Source organism: Anolis carolinensis, unplaced genomic scaffold (genome assembly GCF_035594765.1).
Source record: "Anolis carolinensis isolate JA03-04 unplaced genomic scaffold, rAnoCar3.1.pri scaffold_8, whole genome shotgun sequence".
NCBI classification, from domain to species: domain Eukaryota; kingdom Metazoa; phylum Chordata; class Lepidosauria; order Squamata; family Dactyloidae; genus Anolis; species Anolis carolinensis.
In genome coordinates this window covers 3,872,113-3,893,527 of record NW_026943819.1, presented here as the reverse complement: position 1 = coordinate 3,893,527, position 21,415 = coordinate 3,872,113, and the positions used below count along the sequence as shown (strand labels likewise).

Here is a 21,415-nt window from a genome sequence, read left to right as displayed (position 1 = left end):
TTGCAACGAAAATAATTTTATTGTTTTAAATTACTGTTTTAATTACTGTTGTATGTAATGCTATGTTGTTGTTTTTGGGCTAGTCCCTGTGTAAGCCGCCCCGAAGTCCCTTTGGGGAGATGGAGGCGAGATACAAAAATAAAGTTGTTGTTGTTATTGTTGTTTTTTATTATTTATTTATTTATTGGGGTCACCACAACATGAGGAACTGTATTAAGGGGTCGTGGCAGTAGGAAGGTTGAGAACGACTGCATCAACCTCGTGTTCTTACGGGCACCAACCGGGGCAACGTCCGAGAGTGACCTGCCTTTGCATACATTCCTGGGACATCATGAGCCGCGGCAGCTAATCGCACCTTGCATTAGTTGGGACTTAAGGCTCAGATGAGTGGTGGGTTGGCCCGAGGGCAGGGGACGGACAGCTGCCACTTATCTCTTCTGCAAAAGGAACCTTCAGGGCCCAGCTGTCCAAATAGTGTGTCGCAACACATGCAGTCCACAGGTGTGTCACAGGGAAAACGCTCCTCACTTTCCCACCCCCACAAACAAAGGGAGAGTTGGAAGAGATCCCCAAAGGACATCTAGTTTTAACACACAGTTAAAACCCTCCAAACAGATGACCATCCAGCCTGGGTTCAAAAACTTCCAAGGAAGGAGACTCCACTGGACTCCCAGGCAGCTTAGAATTGGAAGGGATCCCCAAAGAGCATCTAGTCAAACTCCTGTTAACTGTACAGGAACACAGTCAAAGCCCTCCCAACAGATGGCCATCCAGCCTTGGTTCAAAAACCTCCAAGGAAGGAGACTCCACTGGACTCCCAGGCAGCTTAGAATTGGAAGGGAGCCCCAAAGGGCATCTAGTCAAACTCCTGTTAACCGTACAGGAACACAGTCAAAGCCCTCCCAAGAGATGGCCATCCAGCCTTGGTTCAAAAACCTCCAAGGAAGGAGACTCCACTGGACTCCTAGGCAGCTTAGAATTGGAAGGGAGCCCCAAAGGGCATCTAGTCAAACTCCCATCAACCGGACAGGAACACAGTCAAAGCCCTCCCAAGAGATGGCCATCCAGCCTTGGTTCAAAAACCTCCAAGGAAGGAGACTCCACTGGACTCCTAGGCAGCTTAGAATTGGAAGGGAGCCCCAAAGGGCATCTAGTCAAACTCCCATCAACCGGACAGGAACACAGTCAAAGCCCTCCCAAGAGATGGCCATCCAGCCTTGGTTCAAAAACCTCCAAGGAAGGAGACTCCACTGGACTCCTAGGCAGCTTAGAATTGGAAGGGAGCCCCAAAGGGCATCTAGTCAAACTCCCATCAACCGGACAGGAACACAGTCAAAGCCCTCCCAAGAGATGGCCATCCAGCCTTGGTTCAAAAACCTCCAAGGAAGGAGACTCCACTGGACTCCTAGGCAGCTTAGAATTGGAAGGGAGCCCCAAAGGGCATCTAGTCAAACTCCCATCAACCGGACAGGAACACAGTCAAAGCCCTCCCAAGAGATGGCCATCCAGCCTTGGTTCAAAAACCTCCAAGGAAGGAGACTCCACTGGATTCCCAGGCAGCTTAGAATTGGAAGGGAGCCCCAAAGGGCATCTAGTCAAACTCCCATCAACCGGACAGGAAGGCACAGTCAAAACCCTCCCAACAGATGACCATCTATCCTCAGTTTTAAAACATCCAGAAAGCAGAAGTGGAGTGTTAGCATTGTTCGAGCTTAGTTACTACTAGAACTTTTCTAACGTGCACAATTTGTTGGGGCCTCTGCATATCCCAATTCCTGAGCAAAAAAACAAAAATGCGGGTAAGAAATAGAATAATAATAATAATAATAATAATAATAATAATAAATCCAGCATATATATCCCATTTGCTGTGTCATACTATGATTATGTTGATGGTGGTGATAATAATAATAATATTAATAATAATACAGTCCTAGACACTTGGGAAGTGTTCGACTTGTGATTTTGTGATATGAAGTCCAGCATGTCTATCTTGTTTGCTGTGTTATAATAATAATAATAATAATAATAATAATAATAATAATAATAATAATAGTAATACATTAGGTTCTATGAAACGATACATTTACTGTGTTTAACTATCGAGGCAGCCTCCTTTGAAGCCCTGGGATTTGTAGTTTTTTTAGCAAGGGGGCTTTCAGAAGCCACAGCCGGTCCCCAAACTACAAATCCCAAGAATCCACCGCAGCTTGGGATTGGTAGTATTTGCAGCTAAAGCGGAATCACAAGGATTTTTCATAATATCGAGATAACCCGAGAAGCCGATTCAATGATTCTGGGAGTTGTAGTTTCCCCAAAAACTCTACAGATTGCTTCTTCTTTTATTGCTTCGGTGGACAGGGATGGGAGATGCATTAATTAATTGCCCATTGATTGACATTTAATTATTCCCTTCCTGCTCTCAAAGGGACAGGCAAGGCAGGATGGCAAGCTGCAAATGATTCCATAACTACAGCCCAAGAACGGACCGGGAATTGCAATTGCACAGGAATTGCACTCAGTGAAAGCCATGGTTCCATGCCGGGCTGTTGCAACCCATTTCCCTAAAAAAAACAATCCAATCATTTAAAGGGATCGTGCCTTGATAATCCACCTAATCTCATCTCCCATCCTCAACCTCTTTCTCTGCCCGGCTAATCCTCATTTCCTAAAGGCTTCTCAATCAAATAGGGGTTCAAGGCATTACATCTAGACTGTAAACTTGGGCCCTCCGGGTGCTTTGGACTCCAACTCCCAAAATTCCTAACAGCCTTTCATGGTTTCCTTCTTTCTGTTGATATTGTCCACAACCTCCGAGGATGCCTGCCATAGATATGGGCAAAAGGTCAGGAGAGAATGCTTCTGGAACATGGCCATGCAGACCTCAAAATTCGCAGCAACTCAGTGATTCTGGCCATGAAAGCCTTCGACAACACCACTTCTTCTTCTTCTTCTTCTTCTTCTTCTTATTATTATTATTATTATTATTATTATTACAGTAGAGTCTCACTTATCCAACACTCGCTTATCCAACGTTCTGGATTATCCAACACATTTTTGTAGTCAATGTTTTCAATACATCGTGATATTTTGGTGCCAAATTCGTAAATACAGTAATTACAACATAACATTACTGCGTATTGAACTACTTTTTCTGTCAAATTTGTTGTATAACATGATGTTTTGGTGCTTAATTTGTAAAATCATAACCTAATTGGATGTTTAATAGGCTTTTCCTTAATCCCTTCTTATTATCCAACATATTTGCTTATCCAACATTCTGCTGGCCTGTTTATGTTGGATAAGTGAGACTCTACTGTATTATTATTATTATTATTATTATTATTATTATTATTATTATTATTATTATTGTATGACACAGCAAACAAGATAGATATGCTGGATTATTATTATTATTATTATTATTATCATCATCATCATCATCATCATCATTACGAGACAATATTTATATGGTGCACCTTACCCAGTCTACTTTTACAACCTCTCTGTTTTAATCCATGTTTTTATTCGTTCTTGTCATTTGTTTTTATTGGCTAATGTTTAAATTTTTATAATTGTGCATGTCTTTTGTCTATTGTTTGTGTTTTATATTGTGATTGTTTTTATTTGGGCTTGGCCCCATGTAAGCCGCCCTGAGTCCCCTTTGGGGAGATAGAGGTGGGGTATAAAAATAAAGTTGTTATTATTATTATTATTATTATTATTATTATTATTATTATTATTATTATTTTATTGTATGATACAGCAAACAAGATAGATATGCTGGATTTCGTATCACAAAATCACAAGTCGAACACTTCCCAAGTGTCTAGGACTGTGTGATGTATTTTCGGATGATGCGTGCAGATCCCAGTCGGGTGGCCTTTTGCAGTTGGCAGATCATAATTTTGTCAATGTCTATAGTTTCCAAATGCCGGCTGAGATCTTTTGGCACGGCACCCAGTGTGCCCATCACCACCGGGACCACTTGCACTGGTTTCTGCCAGTCTTTGAAGTTCCATCTTGAGGTCCTGAGAGCGGCTGATTTTTTCCTGTTGTTTTTCGTCAATGCGACTGTCACCTGGGATGGCAACATCAATGATCCAAACCTTTTTCTTTTCCACAACTGTGATGTCTGGTGTGTTGTGTTCCAGAATTTTGTCAGTCTGGATTCGGAAGTCCCACAGTCTCTTTGCGTGCTCATTTTCCAATACTTTTGCAGGTTTGTGATCCCACCAGTTCTTTGCTGCTGGCAGGTGGTACTTGAGGCATAAGTTCCAATGAATCATTTGGGCCACATAGTTGTGCCTCTGTTTGTAGTCTGTCTGTGCGATTTTCTTACAGCAGCTGAGGATATGATCCATGGTTTCATCGGTTTCCTTGCACAGTCTGCATTTGGGGTCATCAGCTGATTTTTCGATCTTGGCCTGAATTGCCTTTGTTCTGAGGTCTTGCTCCTGGGCTGCAAGGATCAGGCCTTCTGTCTCCTTCTTCAGGGTCCCATTCGTGAGCCAGAGCCAGGTCTTCTCCTTATCAGCTTTTCCTTCAATTTTGTCAAGGAACTTTCCATGCAATGTTTCGTTGTGCCAGCTGTCAGCTCTAGTTTGTAGTGCGGTTTTCTTGTACTTTATTATGACACAGCAAACAAGAGAGATATGCTGGATTTCGTCTCACAAAATCACAAGTCGAACACTTCCCAAGTGTCTAGGACTGTGTGATGTATTTTCGGATGATGCGCGCAGGTCCCAGTAGGGTGGCCTTTTGCAGTTGCAACAGCAAAGTTCTGGAAAGAGCTTTGGGAAAATAATAAGAACTGCAACAAAAACGCTGGGTGGATGAAGGAGTTTGAAGGAAAATTCTCACAGAACAAAATGGAACAGATGGAAATAACAACTGAAATGATCAGCAAATGAGTACATTATTATTATTATTATTATTATTATTATTATTATTATTATTGACACAACGACGTTGTATGACACAGCAAACAAGATAGATATGCTGGATTTCGTTTCACAAAATCACAAGTCGAACACTTCCCAAGTGTCTAGGACTGTGTGATGTATTTTCGGATGATGCGTGCAGATCCCAGTCGGGTGGCCTTTTGCAGTTGGCAGATTGTGATTTTGTCAATGTCTATTGTTTCCAAATGCCGGCTGAGATCTTTTGGCACGGCACCCAGTGTGCCCATCACCACTGGGACCACCCGCACTGGTTTCTGCCAGAGTCTTTGAAGTTCAATCTTGAGGTCCTGATAGCGGCTGAGTTTTTCCTGTTGTTTTTCATCAATGCGACTGTCACCTGGGATGGCGACATCAATTATCCAAACCTTGTTCTTTTCCACAACTGTGATATCTGGTGTGTTGTGTTCCAGAACTTTGTCAGTCTGGATTCGGAAGTCCCACAGTATCTTTGCGTGTTCATTTTCCACGACCTTTGCTGGTTTGTGATCCCATCAGTTCTTTGCTGCTGGCAGGTGGTACTTGAGGCATAAGTTCCAATGGATCATTTGGGCCACACAGTGCCTCTGTTTGTAGTCTGTCTGTGCAATTTTCTTACAGCAGCTGAGGAGATGATCAATGGTTTCGTCAGCTTCCTTGCACAGTCTATTATTATTATTATTATTATTATTATTATTATTATTATTATTCGGACCCCTGATAGGCCAGTGCAATAGCTCAATGTGGAGCCTTGTTGCCTCTAAAACTCAACCCAGATTTGCAAAGGATTTTTGCAAGCGCAGAAGCGTGAAGCCTGGGGGAGGTTTGTTTTTGCAGCCGATGCTCGGCTGTGAGAAAGAGCTCAGCCGAGGCTGCACTGCTGCACCATGGCGGTTGCGCCGGCTGGCCTGTCACTCAAAAGCAGAGATGCGGCGCTGGGGTTACTCCAGTGCATTGACTGCTAGTAACCTGCCTCCCGCTCACAACGCCGGAGAAGGCAGCATCCTTTGCAGCATTTTCCTAGTTTGCCATACAGCCAATGCTCTGCTCTCTTCTTAGGCATCTATACTTGCAAAGCATCCTAGAGTTAGAGGAGATCCTAATGGAGAGACAGGGCATGGTCAAGCTTGGTCCTTCCGAGTGTTTTGGACTTCAACTCCCAGCATTCCTAACAGCCTCAGGCCCCTTCCTTTTCCCCCTCAGCCGCTTAAGCGGCCGAGGGGGAAAAGGAAGGGGCCTGAGGCTGTTAGGAATGCTGGGAGTTGAAGTCCAAAACACTCGGAAGGACCAAGCTTGACCATACATGGCTTCGATGGACACAGCCGCCTTCAAGGGCTTCGCAAAGTCAGTTTCCGAGAAGGATTAACCTGGATCTGTCCGGCTTAAGGAGCTCTAGATCTCAGTGGCAGAAAAAAAACCCAAGGCTACCTGCATTTCTATCTTCCATAAAACCACTTTTTGACCCATTGCCAAGCTAAAATGCAACCGCAATGAGCTGCAAACTATACCTTACTAGGTGGATTGTATTTGCAGCCAATACACTGTACATACCCGAGTATAAGCCTAGTTTTTCAGCCCTAAAAAACCTCCTCGGCTTATACTCGGGTCCCGGTAGGCTTATATTCAGTTCGGCTTATACTCAAGTATATATGGTATATTTATTATTTTTCTCTATTATTATTGGTATTGTTACATTTATTATTTTACTTTATTAATTATTATTATTATTATTACATTTATTATTTTACTCTATTATTGTTGTTACTTTTACATTTATTTTACTCTATTTTTGTTATTACAGTAGAGTCTCACTTATCCAACATAAACGGGCCAGCAGAATGTTGGATAAGCGAATATGTTGGATAATAAGGAGGCATTAAGGAAAAGCCTATTAAACATCAAATTAGGTTATGATTTTACAAATTAAGCACCAAAACATCATGTTATACAACAAATCTGACAGAAAAAGTAGTTCAATACGCAGTAATGCTATGTAGTAATTACTGTATTTACGAATTTAACACCAAAATATCACGATATATTGAAAACATTGACTACAAAAATGCGTTGGATAATCCAGAACGTTGGATAAGCGAGTGTTGGATAAGTGAGACTCTACTGTATTTTTCTCTATTATTATTGGTATTGTTACATTTATTATTTTACTTTATTAATTATTATTATTATTATTATATTTATTATATTACTCTATTATTGTTGTTACTTTTACATTTATTTTACTCTATTTTTGTTATTACAGTAGAGTCTCACTTATCCAACATAAACGGGCCGGCAGAACGTTGGATAAGCGAATATATTGGATAATAAGGACAGATTAAGAAAAAGCCTATTAAACACGAAATTAGGTCATGATTTTACAAATTAAGCATCAAAACATCATGTTATACAACAAATTTGACAGAAAAAGTAGTCCATTACACATTAAGCCTATGTAGTAATTACTGTATTTACGAATTTAGCACTAAAATATCACAATGCATTGAAAACATTGACTACAAAAATGCGTTGGATAATCCAGAACATTGGATAACTGAATGTTGGATAAGTAAGACTCTACTGTACCCGGGTGAGGGTCCTGGTGGGTTTCTATTCAGGTCGGCTTATACCCAAGTATATATGGTATATTTATTATTTTTCTCTATTATTATTATTATTATTATTATTATTATTATTATTATTGTTACATTTATTATTTTACTTTATTAATGACAGTAGAGTCTAACTTATCCAACATAAACGGGCCAGCAGAATGTTGGATAAGCGAATATGTTGGATAATAAGGAGGGATTAAGGAAAAGCCAAATAGACATCAAATTAGGTTATGATTTTACAAATTAAGCACCAAAACATCATGTTATACAACACATTTGACAGAAAAAGTAGTTCAATACGCAGTAATGCTATGTAGTAATTACTGTATTTATGAATTTAGCACCAACATATCACAATTCATTGAAAACATTGGGCCACATAGTTGTGCCTCTGTTTGTAGTCTGTCTGTGCGATTTTCTTACAGCAGCTGAGGATATGATCCATGGTTTTGTCTGTTTCCTTGCACAGTCTGCATTTTGGGTCATCAGTTGATTTTTCGATCTTGGCCTGAATTGCCTTTGTCCTGATGTCTTGCTCCTGGGCTGCAAGGATCAGGCCTTCTGTCTCCTTCTTCAGGGTCCCATTCGTGAGCCAGAGCCAGGTCTTCTCCTTATCAGCTTTTCCTTCAATTTTGTCAAGGAACTTTCCATGCCATGTTTTGTTGTGCCAGCTGTCAGCTCTAGTTCGTAGTGCGGTTTTCTTGTACTGGTTTTTTGTCTGCTGTGCTTTGAGGAGTTTCTGATTTTTGACTTCAATCAAAGCAGGTTCTTCACTTTGCTTTACATATTCTGCCAGGGCATGTTCTTCTTCTTTGACTGCTTGTAATATAATAATAATTAATGATAATAATAATAATAATTGGCCTTAATGGCCTTTGTCCTGATGTCTTGCTCCTGGGCTGCAAGGATCAGGACTTCTGTCTCCTTCTTCAGGGTCCCATTCGTGAGCCAGAGCCAGGTCTTCTCCTTATCAGCTTTTCCTTCAATTTTGTCAAGGAACTTTCCATGCAATGTTTTATTATTATTATTATTATTATTATTATTATTATTATTATTATTATTATTATTATGTATACCCAGCTCTTTCTCTCCCCAATGAGACTCAAAGCAGCTTTTAGAGCAGGAACCTCTGGACTTGATATGTCAGCAGACTCCTTCCTCAGCATGTTAGAGGCCACAAAGCATCTCCATTGAAGAGGCAATCCTATAAGCAGGATCCCACCCCCACCTGCCGTTAGCCTCCCCCAGTTTCCTGCAGCACTGATTTATATGCGAGGAGCACTGGAGCCGCCGCAGGAACGAAACGCATTCCCCGCATTCCCCGGAGAGCTCAGAGAGAGAGATACCTGAGGCTGGGACATGGAAGGGATGCTAAATTTATCTCCTCATTATCATAGGCCTTCTCTGCCTCCTCCGAGGACGGAATAACACCAAAAAAACCCAAGGCGTTCCTTTGAGTGCGGAGTCCCTTCCCAAATATGGAACGGGATGTGGGTCTTCGAATATGGGTGAAAGTTTGGGAAAGTTACAACCGTTGCCATTCCTATGGCAGGAGAAATAAATGCAACGTAGGGTTTGATCTGGTGCTCTCCTTGGTGCTGAACCCTCACACCAAATAAATTCAGCACCATGGATAGCGCCCCTAATGAAAACAAGGCATGGATGCATCATCCCACTGACATGGGAACTTCCACTTTGGACTACACAACCCAGATGTCTCCCAGAATCCCTATATTGTTGGTGGGATTCTGGGAGATGGAGTGCCCCTAAAATAATTCCTATGCTTCCAAGGCTGAAAATTGGGGAGCAATTGGCACAAAGGGTCCTAGATTCAAACATTGGCATCTCCAAATGATTACTGTATATACTCGAGTATAAGCCTAGTTTTTCAGCCCTTTTTTAAAGACTGAAAAAGCTCCCCTCGGCTTATACTTGAGTGAGGGTCCTGGTTGGCTTATATTTGGGTCAGCTTATACTCGAGAATATATGGTACATTTATTATTTTCTCTATTCTTGTTGCTATGGTTACATTTATTTTACTCTATTTTTATTATTATTATTATTATTAATACATTAATTATTTCACTCTGATATTATTATTATTATTATTGCTTTTATTATTTTACTCTATTTATTATTACATGTATTATATTTTATGTATTATTAAAATTAGGTGCCTCGGCTTATATTCGGGTCAGCTTATACTCGAATATATACGATAATACATTTATTATTTTACTGCATTTATTATTATTAGTACTATTACATTTATTATTTCACTCTATTATTATTAAAAGGATACATAAGCACATTTACATTGAAAAACATGAGAATAATAATTTGATCAGGGTTGAACAGTCTTATCTTAAATTTGAACTTTATGTAAACATTCAAAAACATTTAACCTACTGATGCCTCAATTAATGTAATTTTATTGGTATCTGTTTTTATTTCTGAAATTTACCACCTTCGGCTTATAATGGAGTCAATGTTTTCCCAGGTTTTTTGTGGTAAAATTAGGTGCCTCGGCTTATATTCGGGTCGGCTTATACTCGAGTATATACAGTAATTTTATTGGTATCTTGGCTTATACTGGAGTCAATGTTTTCCCAGTTTTTTGTGGTAAAATTAGGTGCCTCGGCTTATATTTGGGTCAGCTTATACTCGAGTATATACGGTAATTTTATTGGTATCTTGGCTTATACTGGAGTCAATGTTTTCCCAGTTTTTCTGTGGTAAAATTAGGTGCCTTGGCTTATATTCGGGTCGGCTTATACTCGAGTATATACGGTAATTTTGTCTAAGCTAGGAAAGATATTGATTTATTTTGTCTAAGCTGGGAAAATCTCTGAAATCTTGGGGAAATACGACCTGTTAAAACTGACAATGGCAACTGGAGGATTAAGCTCTACAGGAAAAAGTATCAATTCTGATACATTTCCGGACACAAGGAGAATTCCAAAATACAGACACTTGGGTCAATTTGTGTCCTTCAACCACCATAAACGTTGTCATTTTGCTCAGGAGAGGCATGTTAATTGGTCTGCATTGCCTCTCAGGGTTGAACCACCACAATAATGATTGCATTCTTCCAAAAAAGTAGCTGACAACATTACCTTCTCTCCTTAAAATTAATGCCCAAGATTGCAGCAAAGCACAGAGGCAGCAAGGTGAATGGCAGGCGATGCCGTCATCTTGGCTAATCGATACATCACAGCAAACCTTGACTCTACTATCCCTCTCCAGACTGTTTCTGGGCTCGATGGATCAATAACGTTGGACTCGGTGCACATCCTACGTGCAGCCAGACAGCCTTTTGCCAGGAAATCCATCTCCTGTCACATTGTCCATTCCATCTGGACATGAAAATCATTCATATCCTCATTCTGTGAACCAAGACCAGGTGAGACACACCTGTCTTTGCAGGAAATCCCCAGTTGAACCTTAGGGCTTCCCCGGGATCTAGGAAATGAAGGCTAAGAGCGGAGAAATAAGCGGCTTCCGTAGCCTAAAGAATAAGCCAAACTCCATCCATCTATATATTTCTTCCATGCGCTGTCCATTTCTCCCATCTCTGCACCAAGTTGGAAGGGACCCCAAAGGCCATCCAGTCCAATCCTATTCTACCATGAAGGAATACCCAATCAAAACAATCCCAACAGATGGCCATCCAGTCCATGTTTGAAAACCTCCACCGCACTCCAAGAAAGCAGACACCGCTAAACAGCTCTTACCATCAGGGATTTCTTCCTAATGTTTCAATTGAATATCTTTTCCTGCAGTTTGAAACTTATTATTATTATTATTATATTATACGAAATTTATTATTATTATTATTATTATTATTATTATTATTATTATTATTATTATTATTACTGTTATTATTATTATTATATTGTATAACACAGCAAACGAGATAGACATGCTGGATTTCGTTTCACAAAATCACAAGTTGAACACTTCCCAAGTGTCTAGGACTGTTTGATGTATTTTTGGATGACGCGTGCAGATCCCAGTCGGGTGGCCTTTTGCAGTTGGCAGATCGTAATTTTGTCAATGTCTATAGTTTCCAAATGCCGGCTGAGATCTTTTGGCACAACACCCAGTGTGCCCATCACCACTGAGACCACCTGCACTGGTTTCTGCCAGAGTCTCTGAAGTTCATTCTTGAGGTCCTGAGAGCGGCTGAGTTTTTCCTGTTGTTTTTCGTCAATGCGACTGTCACCTGGGGTGGCGACATCAATGATCCAAACCTTTTTCTTTTCCACAACTGTGATGTCTGGTGTGTTGTGTTCCAGAACTTTGTCAGTCTGGATTCGGAAGTCCCACAGTATCTTTGCATGCTCATTTTCCAAGACTTTTGCAGGTTTGTGATCCCACTAGTTTCTTACTGCTGGGAGGTGATACTTGAGGCATAAGTTCCAATGGATCATTTGGGCCACATAGTTGTGCCTCTGTTTGTAGTCTGTCTGTGCAATTTTCTTACAGCAGCTGAGGATATGATCCATGGTTTCATCGGTTTCCTTGCACAGTCTGCATTTTGGGTCATCAGCTGATTTTTCGATCTTGGCCTGAATTGTCTTTGTCCTGATGTCTTGCTCCTGGGCTGCAAGGATCAGGCCTTCTGTCTCCTTCTTCAGGGTCCCATTCGTGAGCCAGAGCCAGGTCTTCTCCTTAATCAGTTTTTCCTTCAATTTTGTCAAGGAACTTTCCATGCAATGTTTTGTTGTGCCAGCTGTCAGCTCTAGTTTGTAGTGCGGTTTTCTTGTACTGGTTTTTTGTCTGCTGATATTAATGGTGGAAGAACAGAGCAGCATGACTCTTTGCTTCCTGTTCTGCCGTACTCAATAATGCTTGCTTTCCACACTTTTAGGAGGATGTAGGAAGTGAAAGTCTGAAAAGCTCCGGGCCAAGTTGAACTACAGGAAAACAGCATTCACCTTGATGTCTCTGCATCAGGAGGTGGGAGAAAGTCTTCCAATTCTACCAACTTTTGAAAGTGCCAGAGAGAGGTTCAGCCTCCTCCTGCTTGCCTTGCAGAGCCCGCACATTGAAGAAGCGAGCTCAGCTAGAAGGAAGTTTGCCGCCCGGCTTCGATACTTGGTTCTTCCATCAGAAAGAAGTCCCTGCTTTTTGGGGGAACGAAGGCAACACTATTGGGTGGACTTTAATGTAAATCCCATTCGAATCACCGAGAAGGAACCAACTTTGGATGAAAGAACCGAGTGGAACCAAAACCAATACATTGTTATGGAAAAGTTGAGTAAGCTGAAAATTAAGTAGCAATCCATTGACTAGATTGCGCAGTAAGAATTATGTTGTCCTCTAGATCTTGCTGGACTGCAACTCCCACCATTCCCTATCATTAGCTTTGCTCCTGATGGGAGTTGTAGCCCAACAATACTTGGATAGCAATACGGTTTCTGTCCCTTCGTTAGATCAGGGCTACAGCCCTCCGAAATGCCATTCAGCTCCTACTACAATGCAGGTGGCAATTGCGTAGCTTTTCCAGATATTGGATTACTACAAATCCCAGCAGCCTTACCCAGCAGAGCCAAGCTAAGTCTATTAAAAATGCACCTACTTGGTATTCCCTACAACTAGAGAAGAATAGCCTGCTTTTAGCCAGAAGTGAAACAACGGGTGAAATTTGCCCTGAATCCTTAACACAACGGCCTCGCATTTACCATACATTCACTAAGTCTAGTAAAAACAAATACTTGGACTGGTCCATGCATATGTTCAGTGGGTAGGAAAGAGTTGCAAAACATTGTGGGACTCAGAATGGAAAGCGGCACAAAAGAAGGAACGGTGGGGAGCACCAAAGGCCAGAACGGTTCTCTGCTGCAATATTTTCGCAGTGGCTTTTGATTCCTTAGTATCCGCCCTGTTCAACCAAACCTTAAAGTCCCTTATTTCATATGGAAGAAAGCACATGCGTCCTTGCCAGACTGTTCTTGTGACTCAGAAGCAAAGGCAGCTCAGCGGGGACATTAGTCACGTTTCTGGAGACCGTTGTTCCCTTCCGTTACGTTCCGGCTGGAAAGGGACACCAACAAAGTCTCCTTTGCACATATAACATGCACAACACGTGCACATAGGCATACGTGTGTATGTGTAGCCACCAGCCATGGATGGATCAGATCTGGACCCTTGAGATGTTCTTCCTGAGGACATTTGAAAAGATGTCCTAAGGAAGAGCGATTTATTTATTATTTATTTTATTTACAACATTTTTACCCCGCCTTTCTCACCCGAGGGGACTCAAGGCAGCTTACAACACCCAGCAAGATTCAATGCCTAACGATGAATAAAATTAACAACACGTTTAAAACCATTAACAGTAATCAGTAAAAATACATTATACAAACTCTAGCTGTGCCCGGCCACGCGTTGCTGTGGCGAAGTCTGGTGGTATGGGAAATAAAGTATTGAGGAATTGGTGGTAGTTAAGGTCAAGGGTAAAGGTTTTCTCCTGACATTAAGTCCAGTTGTGTCCGACTGCACACTGAAGTGGATTATATGACAGTGTGGAGTCAAGATAATCCAGTTCAAAGCAGATAATATAAGACTATAAATGGGTTATATAGTTGTGTGGAAGGGCCTTGAGTCTACCCTGCCATATAATCCAGTTCAAATCTGATAATCTGTATTTTATAGGCCTAAGTGAGGCCTAACTCTGCCTGTCCCCTGGGCTGAGTGGGTTGCTAGAAGGTCAAGTGGGTGGAGCTTAGCCTTTTAACTGGCAGCAATTGGATGAAAACAATTATTCCTCTCCCTCTAATTAGGACTTTATTTTTCTTTTCTTTTTGTTGTATGAACGTAGAGGCATGGATGAGGGGTTGTACTGCCAAGTTTAGTGTTTCTGGGATGTGTAGTTTTGTTGTTTTGTCCTAGGCCGAAATTTCATTACCCTTTTATATATAGAGATTAAAAACATGCTTGTTTTCTGCTGCTCTGGAAGCTAGGACTCAATGGAGCCATGGTTCATATGACAAGAAACTAGATTCCAACCAACATTAGGAAGAAAGTCCTGAGCTGTTCAGCAGTGGAACTCTCTGCCTCCATGTACGGCAGAAGCTCCTTCCTTGGAAGCTTTTAAACAGAGGCTGGGTGGCCATCTGTTGGGAGAGTGCTGATTGTGCATTTCCTACCTGGCAGAATGGGATTGGACTAGATGGCCTCTGGGGTCTCTTCCAACTCTATGATTTGAGTGTTTTTTTTACATCTTTGTGGTATCGGGCTTCGACTCTAAGGACCAGGGTTCAAATCCCTACCTGAACAAAAATGTATGTGTATATACACTCTTGTAAAAATCCCAAGAAATGTAATGTTGTCAGCAATCGCTTAAGGGTAAAATATACTCCCATCCAACACTTAAAATTAATATCACATTGCAACATTTGACAACATGTTCTACTGATAATGTTGTTTACCTAATACAATGCCCTTGTTTACTGTTATATATTGGAATAACCACCAGACCCCTTAAAACTAAGATAAACGAACATCGTTCACGCATAAGGAATGGATCCACTGACTCTTCACTGTATTTACATTTTAATGAAAAAGCCCATGCATATCATAGCTTTAAATTTTGTGCTTTAGAAAAAGTATTGCCCAGACCAAATGCAGATGTGAAAAAAGATATTTGTGCATTATCAACAGATCAGTTCAAATCCCTACCTGGCCATGGAAACTCAGTGACCTGAGGAAAGCAATGGCCAAGCTCTTCTGAAGAAATCCTTCCCAGAAAACCCCCACCATAGGTTCACCATGAGTTGGAAACTCACCTCTCTTGCGCCACCAGGACCCTTCGCGGACGGAGTAGGACAGGTCGGCGAACTCGATGTCCACGGCGGAGCGTTTCGGGAGGTGGGAGAAGCGCTGGGCGTCCGTGATGTGGTTCTCCACCTTCTTCAAGTGGGTGGTCAAAAGCGGGGCGTCCTGGGCCCCCGAGTTGCAGACGGGGTCCTCCAAGGCGATGGAGACGCAGGTGGGGTCCAGGCTCTTCTCAGCCATCGTCTGTGAGACCCACAAGGAGAAGAGCCAGAGAAACCATCAGGACTCTTATGGTCAGCCCTCCACCTTTTCAGCATTTACTTTTGCATGTTCTCTAGCTACTTTATCACATTGAGAAATTTCCCAGTCGTAGGACACTTCAGCCTCTTTTCAAGCACAAAGAAGCACTGGACTCATCACATGAGTTAAACTATTTCTGGCCATCATGCATAGACCTCCATGGTTGGAAAGAGGCAGAAGTGTCCTGGAAGGAGGGAACTCCGGCAATCGACCTCATCACATTGAGAAATTTCCCCCTGGTAGGACACTTCGGCCTCTTTTCAAGCAAGGAGAAGCACAGAACTCATCCCATGTTCCGGGGTTGAAAAGAGGCTGAAATGTCCTGAAAGGAGGGAACTCCGTCAATCGACCTCATCACATTGAGAAATTTCCCCCTGGTAGGACACTTCGGCCTCTTTTCAAGCATCGAGAAGCACAGAACTTATCTCATGTTCCGGGGTTGAAAAGAGGCTGAAATGTCATGAAAGGTGGGAACTCTAAACACGGGAAAACAATCCTGTTCAGAGCTCCTACCTCTTATCCCATTTTACTCCCATGTTGACAACTAAAAAACAGGTGCAATGGGAACCATCACAGTCAGGACCGACCCGAGGAAATTCAAAGGGGTACGCAAATATTTTTTTGCGCCCCCTCCCCTGCGCCGCAGCAGGCGTGGCCAGGACTGGCCCCGCCTCCCGTGCCCTAACCTCGCCTCCCACGCCGGGTGGCCACGCCTCCCACGCCGGGCGGCCACGCCTCCCGTGGCGCGGGCGGCGTGGGAGACGGGGCCAGGGTGCGCAGCACGGGAGGCGGGGCCAGACGTGGCCCTGCCTCCCGCGGGGCACGCCCTGGCGCAGCCAAGCTGCGGCAGGAGTTCTTCCAGGCCGCAGCCTGAAAGGACTCCCGCTGCAGCGGGCACGCGCCATGGGAGGGGTGGCCGGTCCCGCCTCCCGCGGGGTGCGTCCTGGCCTGGCTGCGCCATGGCGCGCCCCGCGGGAGGCGGGGCCAGACCTGGCCCCGCCTTTGCGTCACACGGCCCCGCCTCCGCCAGGTGTGGCCCCACCTCCCAGGGGCTCAATAGCGCCCCTGGGAAGGTGGTGCCCAACGCGGGGGCGTGGCCAGCGTGCCGTGTTGGGCCGGGCCTGATCACAGTTTCCCATCCTGTTTCATTGCCCAATTGTTTGAACCTGGATCACTGGCTCTTTGATGAAGAACCATAGGATCCAATGGAAAGCAATGGTTTTAACCTGGATCACAGGAAGGAAGGAAGGAAGGAAGGAAGGAAGGAAGGAAGGAAGGAAGGAAGGAAGGAAGGAAGGAAGGAAGGAAGGAGAGAGAGAAAGAGAGAAAAAGAAGGGAAGACTAAAGAAAGGGAAGGAGTAAAGGAAAGGAGACCGACTTTTTAAATAGTCCCATTGGCCAATGCAAAATAGTCCCATTAGCCAATGCACATTGTTATTTTGCATTTGGGTTCCCATACTGGGATTTTAAAAAAAAGTGGGACAGAAGCAAATCAATCCATTGATTAGACTGAATTTGGCTCACTTAACACTCGCTTATCCAACGTTCTGGATTATCCAACACATTTTTGTAGTCAATGTTCTCAATACATCGTGATATTTTGGTGCTAAATTCGTAACTACAGTAATTACTACGTAGCATTACTGCATATTGAACTACTTTTTCTGTCAAATGTGTTGTATAACATGATGTTTTGGTACTTAATTTGTAAAATCATAACCTAAGGCTTTTCCTTAATCTCTCTTTATTATCCAACATATTCTCTTATCCAACGTTCTGCCGGCCCGTTTACGTTGGATAAGCGAGACTCTACTGTAGTTTTAATTCTATTTGGAGGTGTTGTTTTAGATTTAGCTCTAATTTCTCCTCAACATTTGATATTACGAACACTTTAGGACCTAATCTCATCCAGAGAGAAAAGCAGGGTACAAACAACAACAACAACAACAACAACAACAACAATGCAGTTCAAGTTGTAAGAAGTGTAAGAAGATTCCATAACACTGAGCTGTGACCCTTATAGAATCCTAGAGTTGGAAGAGACCTCATGGGCCACCCAGTCTAACCCCATTCTACCAAGACGCAGGAAAAACACATTCAAAGTGGTGTCAAACTGCATTAAAATTCTGCAGTGTAGATGTGCTTCTCAATCAAGGTGAATCCAACCAAGGCGAGAACTTCATCATGATACGTGAATTTACTGAGGAAGGGTCCTCATAGCAAACCCTAAGTCCATCCAGCCCAACCCCCTTCTGTCATCGAATGAAGCCACAACCAAAGCCTTCCCAACAGATGGCCAGCCAGCCTATGCTTAAAAGCCTCCAAAGATGGAGACTCCAGTGGACTTCCACTTTCAGACCATCAGGAAGTTCTTCCTAATGTTAGGTTTAATCTCTTTTCCTGCCTTTGGAACCCATTACTGTATATACTCGAGTATAAGCCTAGTTTTTCAGCCCTTTTTCAGGGCTGAACAAGCTCCCCTCGGCTTATATTCGAGCGAGGGCCCTGGCCGGCTTATATTCGGGTCAGCTTATACTTGGGTAGATAGGTAATCAGAGTTGGACAGTCTCATCTTATTAAAGTCTTATTATTATATTAAATTACAGTTTTATATAAATATTCACAAACATTTAACCTACCGATGCCTCAAATAATGTAATTTTATTAATTTATGATTAATTTTTATTTTTGAAATTTACTAATAGCTGCTGTATTTCCCACCCTCGTCTTATACTCGAGTCAATAAGTTTTCCCAGTTTTTGTGGTAAAAATTAGGTGCCTCGGCTTATATTTGGGTCGGCTTATACTCGAGTATATACGGTATCATTTATCTAAAGCACCCGGGGAGAGTGCGGATGAGCTCCCTCTGTCAGCTCCAGCTCCATGCGAGGGCATAAGAGAAGCCTCCTAGGTGCCTCGGCTTATATTCGGGTCAGCTTATATTCGAGTATATACGGTATCATTTATCTAAAGCACCTGGGGAGAGCGTGGATGAGCTCCCTCTGTCAGCTCCAGCTCCATGCGGGGACATAAGAGAAGCCTCCTAGGTGCCCCGGCTTATATTCAGGTCGGCTTATACTCGAGTATATACGGTATCATTTATCTAAAACACCTGGGGAGAGCGCAGATGAGCTCCCTCTGTCAGCTCCAGCTCCATGCGGGGACATAAGAGAAGCCTCCTAGGTGCCTCGGCTTATATTTGGGTCGGCTTATACTCGAGTATATACGGTATCATTTATCTAAAGCACCTGGGGAGAGCACGGATGAGCTCCCTCTGTCAGCTCCAGCTCCATGCTGGGACATGAGAGAAGCTTCCAACAAGGATGGTAAAAACACCAAAACATCTGGGCAATGTTCTCTGGGCAACATCCTTGCAGATGGCCAATTCTCTCACACCAGAAACAACTTGCAGTTTCTCAAGAAAAAAAAAAGAACCCCCTGTGCCTCTGGTGGCACAGCAGGTTAAACCGCTGAGCTGCTGAACTTGCTGGTGGTTCGAATCCAGGGAGCAGGGTGAGCTCCCGCTGTTAGCCCCAGTTTCTTCCAACCTAGCAGTTGGAAAACATGCAAATGTGAGTAGATCAATAGGTACTGCTCTGATGGGAAGGTAACATTTCTGTTCCATGCAGTCATGCCAGCCACATGATCTTGGAGGGGTCTATGGACAACGCCGGCTCTTTGGCTTAGAGATGGAGATGACACCAACCCCCTAGACTTAATGTCAGGGGGAAATCTTTACCTTTACCTATAGCAATTGCCTAAATCTTGGGCGAATCCCATTTGCACAATCGGGGAAGGATGGGAAAAATTTAGGAAACGGAGATGAGACCAGGCCAAAGCTTTCCATCCTGGATCATCTCCCCATTGAGCTGAATCCCAGATGCATCCCGAGGCAATAAATCAATCAATTTCCCAAAGAAGATGCCAAAAAGTTGGATGCATCGGAGACATCGGAAGGGTGCAAATTGTCCAAACAGAGATTGGCCCTCCGTTTCACCTTGATCCATTTTTTCCCCATCTTTCTTCACCCTGAGAAGGAAACGAGCTAATTTCTGTCTCAAACAATCCCTGATAATAAACAATTATCAATGATCAAACATGGGATTACGGTACTTTTATAAACCATAATGGCATGTGTTTACAAACAACTCCCTTTGCAACAAAGACTTGAGAGACTCACCTCTGTGTCTGCTTTTCTTTCTTTTCCTTGGATGCAAAATCAAGGAGACTCTCTTGCTTCTTTCAGTGAAGCCTTTGCTTTCTCCCGAGCTGCGGACATAGGTGTGTCCAGGTTTTCGTGTTGCAAAAAATAATATATGGAGCAAAGCACCAGCTCTGCAAAGCTCTCCAGAGCCGCAGCGAAGAAGAGACAAAGGATGCCGATAGAGAGAGAGGAAAGGATGCTGGAAATTGGATGCTGGGCATGGACCACTTCGGGCCTCTTTTTGCCAAAGACTGCAGATTTCTCCGCTGCTTCAAGTCCTTTTTGCAAGAGCCACAGCAAAGACTGATTCTGCTTCCATTCTTTCAGCCACTAAGCAAGCCAGGGGTGTGTGTGTGTGTGTGTGTGTGTTGTCTAAGGATGGAGGGATGCCTAGGTGAAAAGAAAAGGCCTTTCTCTTCTCCTCCTTCTCCTCAGCTCCCTCTCTTCCATCTGCTTGCATTCAGAGGCTCTTTCTCCTCCCTTCCTTCCAGGTTCATCATCATCATCATCTCTCTCTCTTCTTTGCTGAATGTCACAGAAGCATTAAGGGAGGGGAAACCAGGGAAAGGGAGGGCTGGGCTTCCCGGCCAGGTTTCTGCTTTCTCAGCCCGGCATCATCCTCATCGCAGCTTCCCTTAAAGGGGCCCGCCGGATTATCCTCTTAAAGGAGGACGAGAAGCAAGCCAAGCCACGGCCGGCAATGTCCGCCCTGTTTTCTGCAAGGCGCAGACCAGTTTCAAAAACCCTTCCTTGCCCTTTATCCCCAGCTGGATCAGCCACCAAGTTGCTAGTCCTCAGTGAGGTCAGATGCACGGCACAGGCAATGGATGCAGTGGTTGCCCTTGTTCTTTATCCCCAGCTGGATCAGCCACCAAGTTGCTAGTCCTCAGTGAGGTCAGATACATGGCACAGGCCCAAAAAGGTTGCAATGGATGATTACAAGGATGTGCTTTGCTAGTTATATTATGGTCTAACCCCAATTTTAGTATTGTATTTTAATAGTACTGAATTTAATAAGCAAGATCTAAATGCGGATCAGCCACCAAGTTGCTAGACCTCAGCGAGATCAGATGCACGGCACAGGCAATGGATACAATGGATGATTATGACGATGTGCTTCATTTGTCACATTTTGGTCTAATCTCAATTTTAGTATTGTTCTTTACATTGCATTTCAATAGTACTGAATTCAATAAGCAAGATCTAAATGCGGATCAGTCATCAAGTTGCTAGTCCTCAGTGAGGACAGGCCTAAAAAAGCTTGCAATGGATGATTACGAGGATGTGCTTCACTAGTTATATTATGATCTAACCCCAATTTTTGTATTGCATTTTAATAGTACTGAATTTAATAAGCAATATTTAAATGTGGATCAGCCACCAAGTTGCTAGTCCTCAGCGAGGCCAGATGCACAGCACAGGCCCAAAAAGGTTGCAATGGATGATCACGAGGATGTGCTTCGCTAGTATATTATGGTCTAACCCCAATTTTAGTATTGTTGTTTACATTGTATTTCAATAGTACTGAATTCAATAAGCAAGATCTAAATGCGGATCAGCCACCAAGTTGCTAGTCC

At 43.0% G+C, this 21,415-nt stretch overlaps 1 protein-coding gene across 1 annotated transcript in view; it reads right to left on the bottom strand.

Moving 5' to 3' along the window:
- The window catches only part of abcg4 (ATP binding cassette subfamily G member 4), a 47,735-nt gene extending 27,247 nt beyond the window's left edge, over positions 1 to 20,488 (bottom strand). The window contains exons 1-2 of the mRNA XM_062961150.1: positions 19,815 to 20,488; positions 15,346 to 15,577 (exon numbers count right to left, since the gene is read on the bottom strand). Coding sequence (XP_062817220.1) covers positions 15,346 to 15,574 — 229 coding nt within the window. The 5' untranslated portion in view covers positions 15,575 to 15,577; positions 19,815 to 20,488. The remainder of the gene's footprint in view (positions 1 to 15,345; positions 15,578 to 19,814) is intronic.
- Positions 20,489 to 21,415: the final 927 nt, after the last annotated feature.